This window comes from Giraffa tippelskirchi, chromosome 13 (genome assembly GCF_054371585.1).
Source record: "Giraffa tippelskirchi isolate mGirTip1 chromosome 13, T2T-mGirTip1v1.2.pri, whole genome shotgun sequence".
NCBI classification, from domain to species: Eukaryota; Metazoa; Chordata; class Mammalia; order Artiodactyla; family Giraffidae; genus Giraffa; species Giraffa tippelskirchi.
In genome coordinates, this window is record NC_137287.1 from 20,595,186 (window position 1) to 20,614,195 (window position 19,010).

General features: G+C 52.7%; 1 protein-coding gene across 4 annotated transcripts in view; it reads left to right on the forward strand.

Moving 5' to 3' along the window:
• Positions 1 to 19,010, forward strand: part of ERN2 (endoplasmic reticulum to nucleus signaling 2) — a 20,896-nt gene continuing 1,886 nt past the window's right edge. Inside the window, exons 1-17 of one of the 4 annotated variants that reach the window (XM_081554501.1) lie at positions 1 to 387; positions 2,650 to 2,755; positions 3,104 to 3,137; positions 3,362 to 3,434; positions 6,061 to 6,133; positions 6,274 to 6,381; positions 6,702 to 6,803; positions 8,101 to 8,365; positions 10,434 to 10,512; positions 10,605 to 10,752; positions 10,855 to 10,976; positions 11,661 to 11,816; positions 12,060 to 12,246; positions 16,956 to 17,040; positions 17,170 to 17,359; positions 17,441 to 17,540; positions 17,615 to 17,814. In XM_081554501.1, the coding sequence (XP_081410627.1) occupies positions 136 to 387; positions 2,650 to 2,755; positions 3,104 to 3,137; positions 3,362 to 3,434; positions 6,061 to 6,133; positions 6,274 to 6,381; positions 6,702 to 6,803; positions 8,101 to 8,365; positions 10,434 to 10,512; positions 10,605 to 10,752; positions 10,855 to 10,976; positions 11,661 to 11,816; positions 12,060 to 12,246; positions 16,956 to 17,040; positions 17,170 to 17,359; positions 17,441 to 17,540; positions 17,615 to 17,814 (2,280 nt within the window). In that variant the 5' untranslated portion in view covers positions 1 to 135. The remainder of the gene's footprint in view (positions 388 to 2,649; positions 2,756 to 3,103; positions 3,138 to 3,361; positions 3,435 to 6,060; positions 6,134 to 6,273; positions 6,382 to 6,701; positions 6,804 to 8,100; positions 8,366 to 10,433; positions 10,513 to 10,604; positions 10,753 to 10,854; positions 10,977 to 11,660; positions 11,817 to 12,059; positions 12,247 to 16,955; positions 17,041 to 17,169; positions 17,360 to 17,440; positions 17,541 to 17,614; positions 17,815 to 19,010) is intronic. The other 3 variants (XM_081554502.1, XM_081554504.1, XM_081554503.1) reach the window with 3 other exon arrangements.

Below are 19,010 nucleotides of genomic sequence, written 5' to 3' on the forward strand. Positions count from 1 at the left end.
GGATGTAAAAGCATTTAGTACAATACTTGGCAGGTGGGAAATTCTCCATAAGGGCCTCCGTTGGGAAAATCCCTTTCCCAGGAAAGCTCGGAGCCATCCCTCGCGGGGTGTCCGGGAGACGCGGGTGTGAGTGCGATGGGAAGGGCAGGGGAAGGAGGAGAACAGCGGCTGAGGTTGCGCTCGGCCCGAGCACCCAGCTGGCCCAGCCTGGGGCGGAGTCTCCTCCGGGCAGGCAGGGGCCGGGCAGTTCCCCGGAGGCACCGAGGGACCGGGCCAGCCGTGCGGCCGCCGTCTACGCGGGCTATGGCGAGCGCGGCCCGGGGGTCCGGCCCGCGGCCCCCGCTCCTGCTCCAGCTCGCGGCGCTCCTCGCGACGCTCAGGCCCCAGGTGAGAAGCGGGCGGCCGCGGAGCCTCCAAGCTCGGGTCGGGGGCGCAGGCGTCCGGGGGTGCGGCGGGGCCACAGGGGGCGCCTCGCCCTCCCCCGGGTCCGGGTGGCCCCAAGTCAGCCCCTGGCCGGAGAAAACCTCCTCGTTTGGGGGAGTTGCCAGTTGCCCCACGAGCTGCAGAGGAGACCCAGCATCCCGCCCCTCCTGCGGCGTGGGGGTGTGGGGGCAGGGAACCGACCAAGGGAGGGGGCCCTCGCTTTCCTGCCGGGCCTCTTAAAACTTCTGGAACCCCGCTTCCTTGGAAGTTTAAAGGTCCCCTGTGGAGAAGTGCGCCCACACACCCATTTTTACAGACAAGTTCAGGCGGATCACAGCGCTCCCCCTTACCAGTGACTGGACCCCGAATTTACAACCTCTGGGATAAGTAAGCTGGACCTATGGGAATCTGGTTCAACCGTGCCCGGAGCAGAAAAGTCCAGCCTTACAGAAATGCAGTGAGAGAGAAAAGCCAGGAATACAATCCCGGAGTCTCACCTATAAACCCCAGAACAGTTATCAGGCTCCCAGAGGCAACTGTGCCAAGTGGCTCAGACGGTGAAGAATCTGTCTGCAACCTGGGAGACCCAGGTTTGATCCCTGGGTCGGGAAGATTCCCTGGAGAAGGGAATGGCAGCCCACTCTGGTCTTTTTGCTGGGAGAATTCCATGGACAGAGGATCCTGGTGGGCTACAGTTCATTGGGTCGCAAAGAGTCAGACACCACAGAGCGACTCACACGCGCACACGCGCACACACACACACACACACACACACACACACACACAGAGGCAACTGCTCATGCCACCCCAGGCCCACTTCCAGCTTGGGACCCACCCCATGGTTGCCATCTAGGAATGTGAGCACAGTGTGGCCAGATTGGGCGTTTCCAGAAAAAAAATGAGGAAAAAAGCTAGAAACGACAAAAATTAGAAACCTTGACTTTTGAAGTGAAATCTTTCCAATTTTTAGAAATTGGTAGCTAACTGTAGACAAAATTTTAAACCCACTGATGGTCAAACAAAACTCGACTGTGGACTCAGTCTGCAGCTTCTTGCCCAGGACGGTCTCCCTCCTGCCATGTGGCAGATCACAAAAGAGGGCAGGAAAGGAGAGGCCTCAGAGGCAGCTTCCTGACTCCACTCCAAAACCATTGGCTTGTCCCCAAACCTGAGGGTCTGGGGGCAGGATGTGGCCTTTGCAGAGGTGTGGCTGGGCCACCCGGATGTTAGAGTTCCTGCTAGGAGCTCAGCCCCACCCTGTTTGCTCAAGGAAGGGCTGGAGCAGGTGAGTTAGTCCAGCAGGGGCCAGACGCTAGGGCAGTGCCAGCCTCCCTCCGGTGGCCACCCCCAGCCTTGGTCCAAGGGGCCCCCTGGAGGCTGGCACCAAAAGTAGCTGGGCTGGTTTGGAGGGCGGGGACGGGCAGAATGGGTCATCCCCAGAGAGGCAGACAGTGAAGCAAAGGAGAAAGGGACCAGGTCCTGGAAGCAGAGAGATGGTGGTTCAAGTCCCAGTCCTGCCGTTTATCTGTGTGGCTTTAGGGTGATTACCTAACCTTTCTGAGCCTTAGTCTCCTTCACCTGTACAGTGGTAAGAATAATAGCACCACTTTCTGGACTCCTGTGGTGGTCCAGTGCTGAAGACTCTGTGCTCCCAATGCAGGGGGCCTGGGTTCGATCCCTGGTCAGAGAACTAGATCCTGCGTGCCAAACCAAGAGCCCTCAAGTGAAAGTGAATATGTTAGTCCCTCATGTCCAACTCTGTGCGACCCCATGGACTATAGCCCTCCAGGCTCCTCTGTCTATGGAATTCTCCAGGCAAGAATACTGGAGTGGGCTGCCATTTCCTTCTCCAGGGGATCTTCCTGACCCAAGGATTGAATCTGGGTCTCCTGCATTGTAGGCAGATTCTCTTCTGTCTGAGCCACCAGGGAAGCTCTCATGTTGCAACTAAAATCCAGCACAGCCAAATAAAAAATTTTTAATAAAAGCATCAGTCTCTTAGGGAGGCTGTAAGAGTCACTGAAGTCCTTTTGTAAAGGAGCCAGGCTCCCGGCTCCCACTGTTGTCCCTCTCTAGGGTCTTGGAGATCAGGGGGTGGAGGCAGCAGCTTTCCCAATCATCTATCCTTCTTTCTGTTTCCTTCTGGGGGACAGGGAGTCCCTGCCTGGAACAAGGACTAGGGTGGTCCTAGGCCTCTCAGAAGAGGTGGCTTTGTTTCCACTGCAGGTCCAGAGCTTCACGCCAGAGAACCTCCTGTTTGTGTCCACCCTGGATGGAAGTCTCCACGCACTGAGCAAGCAGACAGGAGACTTGAAGTGGACGCTGAAAGATGGTAAAGAAGGGATGTCACTCCTCACTCCTTGGACCTCGAGCTGGGGGAGGTCACCTCAGGATAAGAACGTGGGGTCTAGAATCCAATACGCAGGTGTCTTCAGGCAGCTTTACCACTTACCCAGGCTGTGGGGCCTTGGAAAAGTCACTTCACCTCTCTGAGCCTCAATGTCCTCATCTGTAAAATGGGGCCAAGCGTAACGACCCTACCCTACAGGAGAGGTATTACATTACGCTCATGACAAAATGCTTGCTTGGTGTCCGGCACACGGTAAGTACCAATGTGAGGTATGCCTTGCAATGGGGAGTCTGGAGGGGACTGCTCACAGCCGTGCCCTTGTCCCTGCAGATCCCATTATCCAGGGGCCAACATACGTCACAGAGTAAGTGGACTGGGCTCTGTCATCGCACAGACCACTGGGAGATGGGGAAGCCAGGGTTGCCTGGAGGGGCAGTTGGGCTGGAAGGAAGGGAAGAGATTCAGGTCTGGAGCTCAGCGGTGCCTCCTGTGGGGGGTGGGCTCCTACTGGCAGGAAAGTTGGAGGGAAGGGGGCCTCTTGGAATCAGGGGGCGTGCACCAACCTTCCCCCGTTCCTCTGTCCCACAGGACAGTCTTTCTCTCAGACCCAGCTGATGGCAGCCTGTACATCTTGGGGACCCAGAAGCAACAAGGATTAATGGTGTGTTTTGCACAGTGCTTGGATGGGCGAGGGTCAGGACTTCTGTTGGTCAGGGCACTGAGGGGGCTGTAGGGCCAGAATCTGAGTGTCCTGCGGAGGATGAAGTCTGAGAGCACCAGGGCAAGGCTGTCTGGGGGGCCTGTTGATGTCAAGGGTGGGGGGTGACTCTGGCTGTGTCTGTAGAGCAGGCTGACTGTCAGGTCTCTGAGAGCATCAGGAGCTTCTCCAGGGATTCTGAGGTTTTTAGGGGAAACCTATGTATTAGTTGTTGTTTAGTTGCTGTCATGTCCTACTCTGCAACACCATGGACTGCAGCCCACCAGGCTCCTCTGTCCTTGGGATTCTCCAAGCAAGAATACTGGAGTGGGTTGCCCTGCCCTTCTCCAGGGAATTCTCCCTACCCAGGGGTTGAACCCGTGTCTCCTACATTGGCCAGTGGATTCTTTACTGCTGGAAATCCCGTGTGTCAGTTACCTTTTGCTAAGTAACATGTCGCCCCAAAACTCAAACTTCAAATGCAGACAGTTCATTTAACTCAATTTCATGGGATGACAATTTAGGCTGGACTCAGCCGGGTGGTCTTGCTCAAGCATCTGTGGTCAGCTGTCAGTCAGCTGGATCTTTTTCTGAAAGCTGGATGGTAGTTGGCTGGCTTTTGACAGGGGCCACTGGGCCAGGGGCCTCTCATCTTTTAGCAGACAAGCCTGGACTTGTTCACACGGTATCAACAAGGGAACCAGAAGTAGCAGGAGGGGGCAAGGCCAGTGCACGAGCACTTCTCAAGCTTTGCTTATTCTCTTATCTTATCCCTCGGTATCCACAGAGGATCAGTTCCAGGTCAAGCTCCCATCACCAAAATCATAGGATGCTCAAATCCTTTATGTAAAACGGCACAGTATTTGCATATAACCTAAAGGTATCCTCCCATATACTTTAAACCATCTTAGATTACTTATAAGACCTAATACAATGTAAATGTCATGTAAGTAGTTGCCAGGTGTGAAGCAAAGTCAAGTTTTGCTTTTCGGAACTTTCTGGAGCTTTTTTTTTTTTCCCCAAAAAATATTTTCAATCTGCAATTGGTTGAATCTGTGGGTACGGAACCCCTGGACAGGGAGGCAGCCTGTATCACATTCACTAATGTGTCATCAGCCAAAGCTGGTCACGTGGCCAAGAGCAAAGGCTGGCAGTGTCAGAGCTCTGACTGTGCCATGGGAAGCCTGCCAGGACAGGCTTACTCTGTGATTAGGAAACTGAATTGATAAGAAACGTTGGTGTGTCCATGGTGTGTCCAACAGGCAGGCCTCAGCAAACAGACAGCACACTCCTACTGGAGAGCTTAAGGACATTTTATTAATGGGGTTACTTACAAAGATGGGGGCCTAGTGTTTTTGTTGTTCAGTCGTGTCTGACTCTTTGCGGCCCCATGGACTGCAGCATGCCAGGCCTCTCTGTCTCTCACCATCTCTCCGAAACATCTCCCGAAGTTTGCCCAAATAGTACTGGAGTGGTTGCCATGCCCTCTTCTAGGGGATCTTCCCAACCCAGGGATAGAACCCAGGTCTCCCTCATTCAGGTAGATTCTTTACCGTCTGAGCCACCAGAGAAGTCCAAGAATCTGGAGTGGGTAGCCTATCCCTTCTCCAGAGGATCTTCCCAACTAGGAGTTGAACTGGGGTCTCCTTCTTTGCAAGCAGATTCTTTATCAGCTGAGCTACCCACGGGGCTGAGGGTAGGAGACTGGAAGGCAGGGTGCCGAGTCCTATGGCCCATACCGTGGGATGCTGTTTATCAGCTCTAAGCCGATGGGGAAAGCAGTTATCACTACCTGGAGACAGAAGGGGTTTGGGGAGAGGACTACCTGACAGGAGCTGAGGCCTTTGGGGGAGAGACACAGCCAGCCCACAGTGACTCTAGGAGAGAAGACCAGGGAACCCTCCTCCTGTTCCTGCCCCTTCCCTTATCCCAGCCCCACTGGAAGCCAGAGCACAGGGCGCCACTGATGGAATCCACATGAGTATGTTTCCTGGGAGAGAGGCAGAGAGCAGACCTCCTGTTTGTTCATCCAGCTCTGGGTCCACCATCGCTAAGTCGCTAAGTCATGTCCAACTCTTTGTGACCCCATGGACTGTAGCCCACCAGCCCCTCTGTCTATGGGATTTCCCAGGCAAGAATATTGAAGCGGGTTGCCATGCCCTTCTCTGGGGGATCTTCCCGACCCAGGGATCAAACCCGGGTCTCCTGCATTGCAGGCAGATTCTCTACCATCTGAGCCACCAGGGAAGCCAGCCTTGTCTCCTGGGTGTCCCTTAATCTGGCACAGTTCCCCAGCATCTCCGAGGCCATCATGGCCACTGAAATTTTCAAGTCTCAGCGAGTGTTTCTGAGGTTGTTAGTCCAGGAGCACATGATCAGGTGGCATCTTGGCGCTGGGGGTGGGATTTTCTGCAGCTCTTTCAGAGGTCATGTAGCAGAATGGTTAAGGGTGCAGGTTCTGGAAGCTGGCTCTGCCACCTACAGCTGTGTGACATTAGCTAAGTTACTCAGCCTCTCAGGAAATGGATATGATCATCGTTGTGCCAAGCGAATAGGTTGCATGTGTTTCTCTGCTCTTCCCGCTCCCCAGAGGCTGCCCTTCACCATCCCTGAGCTGGTTCATGCCTCCCCATGTCGCAGCTCTGATGGCGTCTTTTACACGGGTAAGCATCCCTCCAAGCCTGGGGTCCTAGTCCAGCAGGGACGGGACCAAGGTCCAGCCGGGCCAGTGGGGTACGGCGCAGACAAGCTGCACGACCTCTCCAGCCCATCTAGAGAGCGGGTACCCTTCCCACCTCCACAGGCCGGAAGCAGGATGCCTGGTTTGTGGTGGACCCTGAGTCAGGGAAGACGCAGATGACGCTGACCACAGAGCGACCCTCTACCCCCCGCCTCTACATCGGCCGGACACGTGAGTCAGACCCCAGCTGCTCCCCAAGCTCTGGACAGCCCCCGCTTTGGCTCTGCCCAGGCCTGGCAATTGCTCTCCATGCTGAGTTCCGGCCAGTCAATCACTCTGTCAGTCAACAAACACGTCACTGAGCACTGAACAAGGAGCCAGGGACACGGCAGTAACAAAACAGACCTGGTTTTGGCCATGGTGATGCTCAGAGTCTGGCCTCCAGGCTGGGTGCTCAGGAAGCCCCTGCCTCCACAGAATGATGTCCCCCAGATGGGGGTGAGGAGTGTCACATGGGCATTCCTGGTAACCCTGCTTCTGGGTGTCCCCAGAGTACACGGTCACCATGCATGACCCCAGGACCCCGGCCCTGCGCTGGAACACCACCTACCGCCGCTACTCCGCACCCCCTGTGGATGGCTCACCTGGTAAATGTGAGTGTCTCCCTGCCCTGGCCCCACTTTAGAGCAAGGTCCTCAACTCAAGGAACCCTGAGTGGCATCCACAACCAAGCCCCACCACATTCAGACCCATCTGACCCCCTGAGGGGCCCCACATACTTAATGACACCCCATTGATGGACAGCCTAAGTCACCCACTCAACACGCAGCCTGACCCTCCTGTACCCGGAGAAGCTCTTAGCATCCTGACTCCTTCACACTTTCAGTGAGCCCAGCCAGGTCACCCTGGATGCTCCCTGGGCCCCCAGTGACCCCAAGCAACCCCTGCACACCTGAGCAGTCCCCATGTGTCCCAGCTGACCCCCAGTGTTGACAGATCCCTGAGAGATGACCCTGAGTGACCACCCCCAGAGTCACCATCCCCTCTTGATATAATGACTGCCCTTCCCTGTGTGGGTATGCTTCCTAAAACTGTATAAATGTTAGATTTTTAATCTTGGGCAATGTAATATTATGAAGAAATTGCTTTTCTTCTGTTATCGTTCAGCTCGGTCATCTTCCTATATGCTTAATCCATAGTAGTCACTTGTGTTATTTCATTTCCTTCTGTTTTATGGGTTTGTTTTTTTTTTTCATTTCCTTTAGTATATCAATGTCTTTGTTACTGGTTTCTAAGAACTCATTTATGACTAAGGGTGTCAACCATCTGTCATGCAGTGCAAATGAAACACCGTATTTTATTGTCATCGATTTACTATGGTATTCGGTATTTTGGTTATGTATTAGAATATAATCATGTTGTGTTTAAAAAAAAAATAGTAACTCTCCTTCCTAAATGCCTGAATGACCCCAAAGGTGCCCTAAGCCACTCCCAGACCCTGACTCCACCATTCTACCTGAGAACTCACACAGGCGACCCTGACACATCACAGGTGACACCCACAAGGCCCCTAACTGAGCCCCCTTCACATTCTAGATGACTCCCATGTTACCTACATGTATCCAGACCACCCTGACTGGCCAACAGCCAGACCATGACTGACTTCCCCACATCCTAAGTGACAAGGACTGGTTCACACACCGGAGTTGCCTTTGGATGACCTCAGCTCAACCCTTCATCTTACACAGGTGTCCAGTTGAGCCTGATCAGAGTGACCCAGTGAACTTCCCATGTCCTGATAACCCTGCAAGTGATCTCACCTGACCTCCACACACCTGAGGGGCCCTGCTGACAGCCCACCCTCAAAGCAGCTTCCCCACCCCAAGATGCTCCAAGGTGCCTCAGAGCAGGGCTCCCTGACCACATCTCCGCAACCATCTTTCCCGGCAGACATGAGCTACCTGGCATCCTGTGGGATAGGCCTGCTGCTGACTGTGGACCCAGGAAGCGGGGCAGTGCTGTGGACGCAGGACTTGGGTGTCCCTGTAGTGGGCGTCTACTCATGGCACCAGGAGAGCCTGCGCCAGCTGCCCCACCTCACACTGGCTCGAGACACCCTGCACTTCCTCGCCCTCCGCTGGGGCCACATCCGACTGCCAGCCCCAGGCCCCCAGGACACGGCCACCCACTTCTCTGCCTTAGACACCCAGCTGCTGTAAGTGCCCATGCCTGGGGGCCGGGGAGGAGCTTCTGGAAGTATTTTGACCAGGGTAGCCTGGGTCCAATGGGCAGGTGTGATGTCCAACTGTGACACAACAGTACAGCTGAACCAAGGATCACAATATTTCAAACAGTTTGGTAAATAACCGGTGCCCTGCATGCCCACCATGTGCTCCCAGGACCCCTGGATAGCCTCACTGTTCAGCAACTAATAGGGTAAAATCTGGCCAAGGAAGGGCCTCCATATCTCCACCCCAGTGTTACAGCTGGCATCTGTTCTGATTGGTAGGTACTATGTGTTTACTGGGGCTTTCCTGGTGGCTCAGTGGTAAAGAATCTGCCTGCAATGCAGGAGATGCAGGAGATGCGAGTTCCATCTCTGGGTCGGAAAGATCCCCTGGAGGAGGGCATGGGAACCCACTCCAATTTCTTTCCTGGAGCATCCCATGGACAGAGGAGCCTGGTGGGCTACAGTCTATAGGTTTGCAAAGAGTTGAACTCGACTGAAGCAACCGAGCAAGCAGGCGTATGTGTTTATTGATTTTTTAAAAAAAACCTTAAAAATAACCCTACCTTATAACACTGAATACCTTAGTGTCCTCATCTTGGGGAGCCAGGAGACAGACTGGGAGAAACAGGGATTATCCATTCATTAAGTTGTTTCTCCAAATATTAATTGAGCACTTGCTATATAGCAATCACTTGCTAGACTCCGGGAGTACAGTAATATAGCCAGTGTTCCAACCTACAGAAATCTCAGAATCTAGTGCAAGAGACAGGTGTGTAAAGAGGCAATCATGATATGGTATGACAAGGGATGAGATAAGAGAAGTGTAGTGTATCATGGGAATGTATAAAAGGGCACCTAAATCAAGACTGGGGGCAGGAGGCAATCATAGAAAACTTCCTAGAGGAAGGGACATACAAGTTGAAACCTAAAGGGTGACGAGAAAACAAAAGAGACAGATCATGGCAACCGGGAAACAGTAAGTTAACAAAATAAGGCTGGAGCACCACTCTGAGCAGAGAATAAGGTCTGAGGCTGTTAAACAGGGATCTTATCAGATCATTTGAAGGGTTTAGGATAAGGTTAAGGAGAAGCCATTGGAAGGTTTTAGATAAAGATGTGATTTGATCATATTTTCATTTCAGAAAGGTAAGTGGCTACAGTGTCAAGAGCATCTTAGTGTTGTGGGGAGGAAGCAGGCACAGAACATTGCATTAGTTCAGGCAAAAGATGAAGACACTCTGGACCAGGACAGAAACACTGGAGATGGAAATAAGTGGAGGCTAACAGATACTAAGAGGAAAAGACAGTATTTGGTGATTAGAAAGTTTGATGATTGTGAGCAAGGAGTCACCAGTTACCCTCAGGTTTCTAGAAGCACATGAGTGCTGTTGTTTTCAAAGGCAGGGAGCACTGGAGGAGGAAGTGGGGGAGGAGGAGGAATAGGAGGAAGAAGAGGGGAGGAGGAAGAGAAGCCGGTACGGAATGAGGCGATGAGTTCAGATTTAGAAAACTGAGCTCCTGGAAGAGGTCTGGGCTAGAAACAGATTTAGAAGCAATGACTGTAGAGTTTGTGTCAGTTAGCTTTTGCTATATAACCAATCACTCCCAAAATGTAGGGCTTCAGAATGAACATTTCTTACTTTGCAAGATTCTGTGGGTCAGCTGAGTGGTTTTCTGCTCTGGGCAGCCAGCCGGTGGCTTGGCTGAGCCTGGACAATCTAGAACGGCTTCACTCACCTATCTCATAGTTAGTGGACTATTTGGCCTATGGGGTATCAAATAAGGTCTCTCATACCCCCCGCAGAGTCACCTGGTTTTCCTCTTGTGGTGGTCTCGGGGTTCCAAAGAACCCCATGAGAGGGCCAGCCCTGATGCACAAGCATTTCTCAAGCCTCTGATTGTCTCATTTGGTATAATCTCATTGGTCAAAGCAAGTCACGTGACCCAGGCCAGAGTACGTGTGGGCGGGGACAATATAAGGACACCAGTACTATGGGACTGAAACCGCCCACCACCATCACTCATTCTTCTCCCCTTTCCTCTCCCCCACTAGGATGACACTGTATGTGGGAAAGGATGAAGCTGGCTTCTATGTCTCCAAAGCACTGGTTCACACTGGGGTGGCCCTAGTGGTGAGAAAGGGCCTCTGAGGGGCTGGAAAGAGGGGATGAAGCAGGAGAGAAGCCCCTCGCCACCACTCATGACTCCCCATCTTCTGCCACAGCCTCGTGGACTGACCCTGGCCCCCACCGATGGCCCCACCACGGAGGAGGTGACGCTCCAAGTCTCAGGAGAGCGAGAGGGCTCACCTAGTACCGCTGTCAGATACCCCTCAGGCAGCGTGGCCCTCCCTAGCCAGTGGCTTCTCATTGGTGAGACCCCTTCTACCGAAACTTAAAGGACCTGTGAGCCCAGCTTCTGAGCTAGAAGGCTGAGGTCACCCTCCGCCCACTGACCTTGTCCCTGCCCCTTAGGACACCATGAGCCACCCCCAGTCCTGCACACCACCATGCTGAGGGTCCATCCCACCCCAGGGAGTGGGGCTTCTGGGATGAGACCCTCAGAAAGCATCCAGGCTCCAACTCTCTTCTTGGAGGTCAGTGCTTGATGGGCAGAGGGCCTGTGGGGAGATGCGCAGGGGTGGGCAGGCCTGGACCTTTTGCTCAGGCTTCTAGGCATAACATTGGAGGTGGGTCAACTGACCTCACAGTTTCTCAGAAGAAAAACTTTTTTTGTTGTTATCACCAGAGAAAGTGTTACAAGTGTCAAAAAGATATTGGCTATCTAAATTGTGAAACACGGGTCACGGTGTTCTTTATTCTTCAGTTTAGAGGTGGCAAAAGATTTACCAAGTGAGAAAATGAAAATGGAAAAACTATAAAAGTATGCCCTCCTGGGAGAGGACTGGACAAGAGTCGCTAGTAGTTCAAGGTTAGAAGGACCAGGCATGCTCTGTTCTCAAAATGACATAATTCTCAAATCTGGTTGCTCATCAGAATCACCTAGGAGCCCACTCCAACCTCCCTGAATTCAGAATCTCTGGAGGTAGATATTTGTATTTTTTGGCGATGTCCAAGAGTATCTGGGTTTTTTAGTGACACCCCAGGTCTCCTGGGGCACCACGATTTTCAGCACCACAGAGAGTGCCAGGTTTGCCATCATGTAGACCACTCACTCTCCACCCCTTCAGCTAAGCCCAGCCCTGTACTGAGTGATGAAGAAGCGTTAGGGGTTCCATAGCAGGAGTGGCTGCTGAGAGTGAAAGCCCCTTGGTCCTCAGCTCCTTAGCCTGAGCCGGGAGGAACCTCTGGACCTGGAGCTGCATCCTGAGAAGAAAACCTCAGAGCTGTATCCAGGCCTGGGACCCCAAGACCTGCTGGCAGCTAGTCTCACTGCTCTCCTCCTGGGAGGATGGATTCTCTTCCTAATGCGGCAGGTAAGCCCATCACCTCTGACCTCAGGTCCATCTTATGGTCTTCCTAGAGGAACTCTCCTCTCCAAGACCACTTAGCGAGTTTCTCCCTCACCCAGGTCCAGTTCTGTCCCCTGCCTTCCTCTTAGCAGCTCCCAGGGCCCTCCATACTGTGCTCTTTATGCCAGTGCTCCAGGGATCGGCCATTTCAGGCACAGCCTCTGGGCTCATCATGGGGCAGGGCTGGCCAGGGCTGAGCCCTCTTAGGCCCCCATGTTTCAGCAGCAGCAGCAGCAGTTGGCAGAGAAGCAGCAGCACCAGGCTCCCCTGGCACCTGCAGGCCCTTCTCACATCTCACAGGATGCTCAGCCCCAGCCCTCCAGTGCCACCCTTCAGAGCCAGAAGAGGCTTCAGAATCCCCCAGAGCAAGGCCAGCCACTGGAAGACCCTGAAGGTGAGCTCACGTGAACAAGAAAGGACAGAGTCAGGGACAGAAAAGAGAGAGGCAGGTTTAGCTCCAAAATCAGATTATTGGAAGCCCCTATGGTGGGATGGTTGTTGTTCAGTTGCCAAGTTGTGTCTGACTCTTTTGTGACCCCATGGATTGTAGCCCACCAGGCTCCTCTGTCCATGGGATTTCCCAGGCAAAATACCAGAGTGGGTTGCCCATTTCCTTCTCCAACGGGGTCTTTCCAACCAGGGATCGAACCCACATCTCCTGCCTTGGCAGGCGGATTCTTTACCACTAAGCCTCCAGGGAAGCCAACCCTAAATGAGTTAATAGGAGAGAACTTTGTATAGTGCCTGCTGTGTAGTTGAGCCCTCTAAAAATGTTTGCCGTCATTTTTACTGTTGTCATTATATTCAGGGACCCTGGATACAGACAGAACTGGTATAGATCTAAGTCCACTAATGTTAATTTTGATAAATTGCTTGACTCCTCTGAGCCTCAGTTTTCTCATCTGTCAAGTGGGAATGACAACATCTACTCCATTACGTCACCTCATATGACAGCTTTACCATCACCACTATTATTAAATCATGCCAAGCTGATGTTATTAATATGTGTTAAAATAGTATCATATTTGGTAATAACAATAATAGTAAATTACCTAGGTACCCTTTGGTTCCTTTTATCTTTAGGGCTTTTTATTTTTTAAACATTTTTCCTCTATTCTCTCAATTTCATCCTATAAAGAAGCCCTTTCAAGCTTCCTCTGGAATCTGCGGGATGCCCCAGGGGAACTTCCATGTGTTTTTATTGGTCAGTCCAGGCTCCTTCTCTCCTGCTTCTTTGGCACTGCTGAAACCACTGCCTCTTACCTTGGAGCTACGCTGCTGCATCGCTAACTCAGCATGAAGTCTGCCTCACATTTGGCGGGATGCTCCCACGCTGCTCCCAAAGTTCCCCCTTGTGTTTGCCCCCCAACCCTGTGCTGAGAGGAAAGCAGCTTCCTTCCTGGTGGCTCAGCTCCTGTAGAAAGCCCCCCACTGCAGAGTTGCCTGAGCCCTGAAGGTTGCAGTTCTGCTCACTTTACTGGCCCTGGGTGGGTCCACAAAACACTCACCTCACTGCACCCTGAAACACTCCTCCTTGGACCTTCTGACTCAAGCCGAGTCTTTCCCCAGATGACCCAGACTCCACGTCGTCCCAGTTGGTTCTTGTCAAAAGACCTTGCTGTTCCTCCCACCATCATCCCAAAGTTGTGCCTCACCACCACGGTCTACTAGACCCAGTTACTGACGGGATGGAATTCCTTTCCCCAGACATCTCCTGAGTCCCCTCGTGGGTCTGTAGATACCACTAACCCACAAAGGAAGAGAAAAGAGGATGTTGAATTCCAACCCTGGTTCATCCAGGCTCCCCTGTTATATGATACCTAAACTTTTTTTCTCACTATGAAAAAACAATCAAAGTATTATCAGTGCTTCAGGACAAGAATCCAAGAAAATAAAACACCCGGCTAGAGTGTGGTCATCTTGTGACAAAACTCAGTGGTAACAATCTCTATATATAATATTGAGTTTCCTTTGCACTTTAAAAGAAACCTTTCTATTACTTTTACTTTCTTTAAAGTTTTCATAAGCTTTACTTTGATATTTTCATAACTTCTAAGAAAGCATGGAAAGGACAAGTAATTAATAAGTGCTGTGATAAATGCTGTGATGGGGATGGAAGGATACAGGGAGCTGTAGGAACACAGACGGGGGTCATGGAGCTCCGATGTGGGGACATGGGAAGTGTCCTCAAAGTGAAGTCTAGGCTGTGATCCCAAAGAGAAGAAGGAATTACCCAGGTGAACAGGGCAGAGTGGAGCAGGAGCCCTCCAGGTGGCCCCAAGAGCACAGGTGAAGGTTCAGAGATGCGAGAAAGCAGGGTGCACATTCTGGAAGCTGAAAGGAGGGTTGCACACTCATGCTCACGGGTAGGTCAGGTGGATAAAGCAAAGAAGCGAAGCAGTCACATAGGAGAGAGAATAGGGAGTGGTGGGGTCTGTGGCAAACTGGAGAACAGGTGCTCGGGCTAAGCCTGCCTTGCTTACTGCTGCAATCTGGACCCAGAGCTTGACTCAGGAATTGTCTGTTGAGTTAGTGACTGACACTGGCCACCAGAGATTCTTAAACAGCACTCTCAACTCAATAAATATATGCAGAGTGAATATGTGCTGAGCAGGTGTGAGGTATAGGCAGAGTTAATGGCTGGGACTTGCCCATTCAATATGCAGCAATTTGGAGTCTAGTGTATCGAAATCTTTTGTGCAGGGAGAGTCAAATAAACACATGTGGCAGAGGGCAGGAAAGCTTTGAGAACCACTCTCCAAAAAAGCCCTCCACACCTTGTGGCAGCCCCTAACGTGTTCTTAGGACATCTATGTCAGGAATTCTGACCTTGGAACCCTTGGTCCTCCTCTCGGTGCAGGGAAAGGAATGTTCCTCAGGACCTTTTCATGGTTCACAAAATCTGCAGTGGAGTCCTGCCCCACTCGCATTTAACCTCCACAAACGCATCTACATGTGCTTGGTAGGGTGTCCTCCAGGACTACTGGCTACATGGTACATTCAGCAGCAAGTGGGCACAATCAAGCCTGAACCAGCTAAAACTGAGAGCTAACATTTATATAGCACTTACTGTACACCGGGCCTTGTTCTAAATATTGTGCATGTATAAACTCATATTCACAAGGTGGATACTATCATTATGCTGATTTTATGGAAGAGGAAATTGAAGGCAGAAAGGTTCATGACACTCCCACCCCAGACTCACAAAGCCAGTAAGTAGCAGCTCGGGAACTCAAAAGCAGGTCAACTTTGGGATGGTATCTCTGTTTGAATTTTGGCAATGCCCATGAAGTAGGTAACCGGCTTGAATGGTTCCCCAACTCGTGCAAAAGAAGCAACACAGTGCATCACATATTCTTGGGGATCTCAGAGGGGATTCTGACCATACATCACTTCCCCACCATGTGACGACTTTTGATTCCTTTAGAACTTCTCCTGCATTTGTTGCTTCTCCGTTATCATCATATAGAAGGCCGAGCAAATGATGGTGAATATGTGTGTGCAGACTGAGCCTCCCGATTCATTATTTCTGCATTCAAGAACTTCATAGCCGGAAGTCTGGCCTCCCTCCCAGCACTGAGGGTCCTCCTGAATCTAGAGTTAGTTCTGAATCTAACCCAGAAAGCACGTAGTGAGTGTTCACCTCATGCCGAGGGCATCCAGGCAGGGGAGGCAGACATGCAAAAAGACAGGAAACCAGCAGAACCAAGCGGGTGGTACAGAGTGGTACAAAAGAGGAGCCGGCAGTGCTCAGGGACCCTCACCTGGAGCCAGCTGAGCAGGGCTTATTCAAACAGGCTTTCTGGCAACTCTGTCCCTGCTTTATGAGCTGCCGGAGAGACAGGCCCAGCTTACCTGTGTGTGATGTGCTTCTAGCAAGGCCCCAGGACCACACTCCTGAGAGTCCAGGGTATACACATTTCACTTACTGCTTGCATCTCAGCAGCAGAGAGTGTTTAAGCAAATAACCTAGAGCGGTGCTGAGGGACAGCTTAAGACTTTGCTCACAGATCCCTGACGCTGATTTTCATTTGCTTTTCCTAGAGCTGATGAGAGGGACTGAAGATGGACGCTCTTCCTAGGGAGAGTGTTCTGAGGGGCACACAACTCTAGAGGCACAAGATGTACTTAGCTGTGTGCATGGGGCCCCCTGGAGCTGAGCAGGAGCCTGCTCCGTGCCTGGGTCATTGTGACCCGAAAGGAAAAGCAGTAACTGCCCAATTCCCCCACTTACCTGAGCCAATCCCACCCACCCTTTAAAAAAAAAAATTATTTATTTTTGGCTGTGCTGGGTCTTCATCACTCCTGAGGCCTTCCTCTAGTTGCTGCAAGCAGGGACTACCTCTCTAGTTGTGGTGCATTGGCTTTTCATTGTGGTGGCTTCTCTTCTTGCGGAGCACAGGCTCTAGGCGCGTGGGCTCAGTAGTTGCAGAGCGTGAGCTTAGTTGTTCTGTGGTATGTGCAATCTTGCCAAACCAGGGATCGAACCCGTGTCCCCTGCACTGGCAGGCGGATTCTTAACCGCTGGACCACCAGGAAAATCAACCCCACTCTTTGTAACAGGAAGCCAAGGCCTTCTGGGGGCTCCCTGCTGCCCTAGAACTCATTCTAGACAGTTCAGCATCCACATGCCCACTGTTCCCCGCCCCTCTCGACCCCCACCCAGGACAGTCTTTTCTGCCTCAGCCTTCATCTTCATCATGCTTTCGACTGCCAAAATTCACTTTCCTATTCGAATCTAATACCTTAGTTGAAAGGGTTTATTACATTAGTAACTGGTGGAGGTGGGGAAAGGAAAGAAACCTGGGCATAAAATGCCAGAAGAGGGAAAATGATAAAAGAGGACAGCAGAGCAGACCTCGCCCCCACCCTTTTTTCCATTAATCCTCATAGTAATATTATGCAGGATCCTTGACATAGTCCCACTTTACAGATGAGAAAGCCAGGACACCGCGGTTAGGTCACTTGCCTGGAGAAAGCAGAAGCCTGAGGCATGGAAGCGGGAGGCTGGAGAGAGATCGAGGTTGGGGGGTCGGGTCTGGACTGGGCTGGGTGGCGGCCGTGGGCAGAGGCCCCCTGAGACCCCCATCTCCTCTCCCCCAGCCGAGCAGCTCACCGTGGTGGGGAAGATCTCCTTCAACCCCAAGGACGTCCTGGGCCACGGGGCCAGTGGGACTTTTGTCTTCCGGTGAGTGGCAGCCAGGAGCTGGACTGAGGTGGCCACTGTCCCTTGGGGAGCCGCTGTTTCAAAGAACCTCCAAGGTGGGCACGGATGCTAATGATTCCCTTTTCGTCTGCCCTCTGGACGTTCACCCAGGGGACAGTTTGAGGGGCGGGCGGTGGCGGTCAAGCGGCTCCTCCGTGAGTGCTTCAGCCTGGTCCGGCGGGAGGTGCAGCTGCTGCAGGAGTCGGACAGGCACCCCAACGTGCTCCGCTACTTCTGCACCGAGCGGGGACCCCAGTTCCACTACATCGCCCTGGAGCTCTGCCGGGCCTCGCTGCGGGAGGTGAGGCCTGTGCTCAGGGGTGGGAGCGGGGCTGGGGGTCCTGGGCTGTGGGGTGACGCTCTGCCCCTCACTGCTCCCCAGTTCGTGGAACACCCGGAGCCCAACGGCTGGGGCCTGGAGCCTGGGATGGCGCTGCAGCAGCTGATGGCGGGCCTGGCTCACCTGCATTCCTTACACATAGGTACCGGCCCCTCCCGCCTCCCTCCGAGCCCCTGCCTGCCCCCCTCAGCTCTCAGCTCTGCGCTGCTCTCACAGTGCACCGGGACCTGAAGCCGGGCAATGTCCTCATCGCGGGGCCCGACAGCCATGGCCTGGGCAGAGTGGTCCTCTCAGACTTCGGCCTCTGCAAGAAGCTGCCTGCCGGCCGCTGCAGCTTCAGCCTCCGCTCGGGCATCCCGGGCACAGAAGGCTGGATGGCGCCCGAGCTCCTGCAGCTCCCGCCGCCGGACAGCCCTGTGAGTCCTCCTGCCACCCCAGGCCGCAGGCAGGCCTCCCCGCCCAGGGTCTCTGCTGCCTGGGCTCTGGATCACCCACTCTGTGGCTTTCAATGACTCCTCCCAGCCTGTTTCTTCATCTGTAAAGTGGGGGTAACTCCTCCCTTTTTCCCCTAGGGCAGTGGTTCTCAACCAGGGGTGACTTTTGCCATCACTGGGCAATGTCTGGAGACATTTTGGGTCGTCCCATTTGGCAGGGAAAGGGAAGTTGCTACTGCCACCTAGTGGGCAGAGGCCAGGGATGCTTGTGAGACACCCAATGCACAGGACGCTCCTCCAGGACCTAGAATTATCTGGTCCAATATGTCAACAGTCCCGAGGTTGAGAAGCATGGGGCTAGAAAATGGTTTTCATCTCTACTGTGCTGTAGTCACTGAGGAGCTTGAAAAAATTCAGGTGCCCAGGCCCTGCACCCAGTAACTGACCCCCCAGTGACTTTACTGTGATGCTAGAGTGGAGAGCCACCCAGATTGGAGGGTTTGGGGGAGCATCAGATGAGCTAATGGTTTTCCCAGGTGGTGCTAGTGGGAAAGAACCTGCCTGCCAATGCTGGAGACTTAAGAGACACAGGTTCAATCCCTGGGTCGGGAAGAACCCCTTGGAGGAAGAACTGGTAACTCACTGCAGTAGTCTTTCCTGGAGAATCCCACAGAGAGGAACCTGGCGGGCTACTGTCCATAGCATCGCAGAGTCGGACACAACTGAAGTTGATTTAGCACGCACACACGCATATGAGCTAATATAACTGAGTCATAGAGCAGTGTCTGACCCCCGGAGGCCCTTGGAGACCCAGGATCATAGATTTTTGAGTCAGTGTTCAGGCGGAAGTCATAGACATGGATGAGAGTAACACACAAGGAGACCAGAGTCACCCCCACCCCTGACGTCGAGAGAGAGCTAGAAGTGGCAACGCAGAAGCCCAAGAACCAGGGCAGTCATGTTAGGAGCCTGTGCGGGTTTTGATTTTTTTAATTTGTGACCACCATTTTAACTTCTGGGAAATTCCACATAAAAGTCTAGATTTCTGGATTCTTTCGCAAAATCAAAAGCTCTGCCACCCGAGAAAGTCCCCTGGAGGCAACCAGCTGCAGCTGAGTGCCAGCGGCCACCTGTGGACGGGGCCGGTACCAGATCACAGTCCCCACTGCTGCCTTATT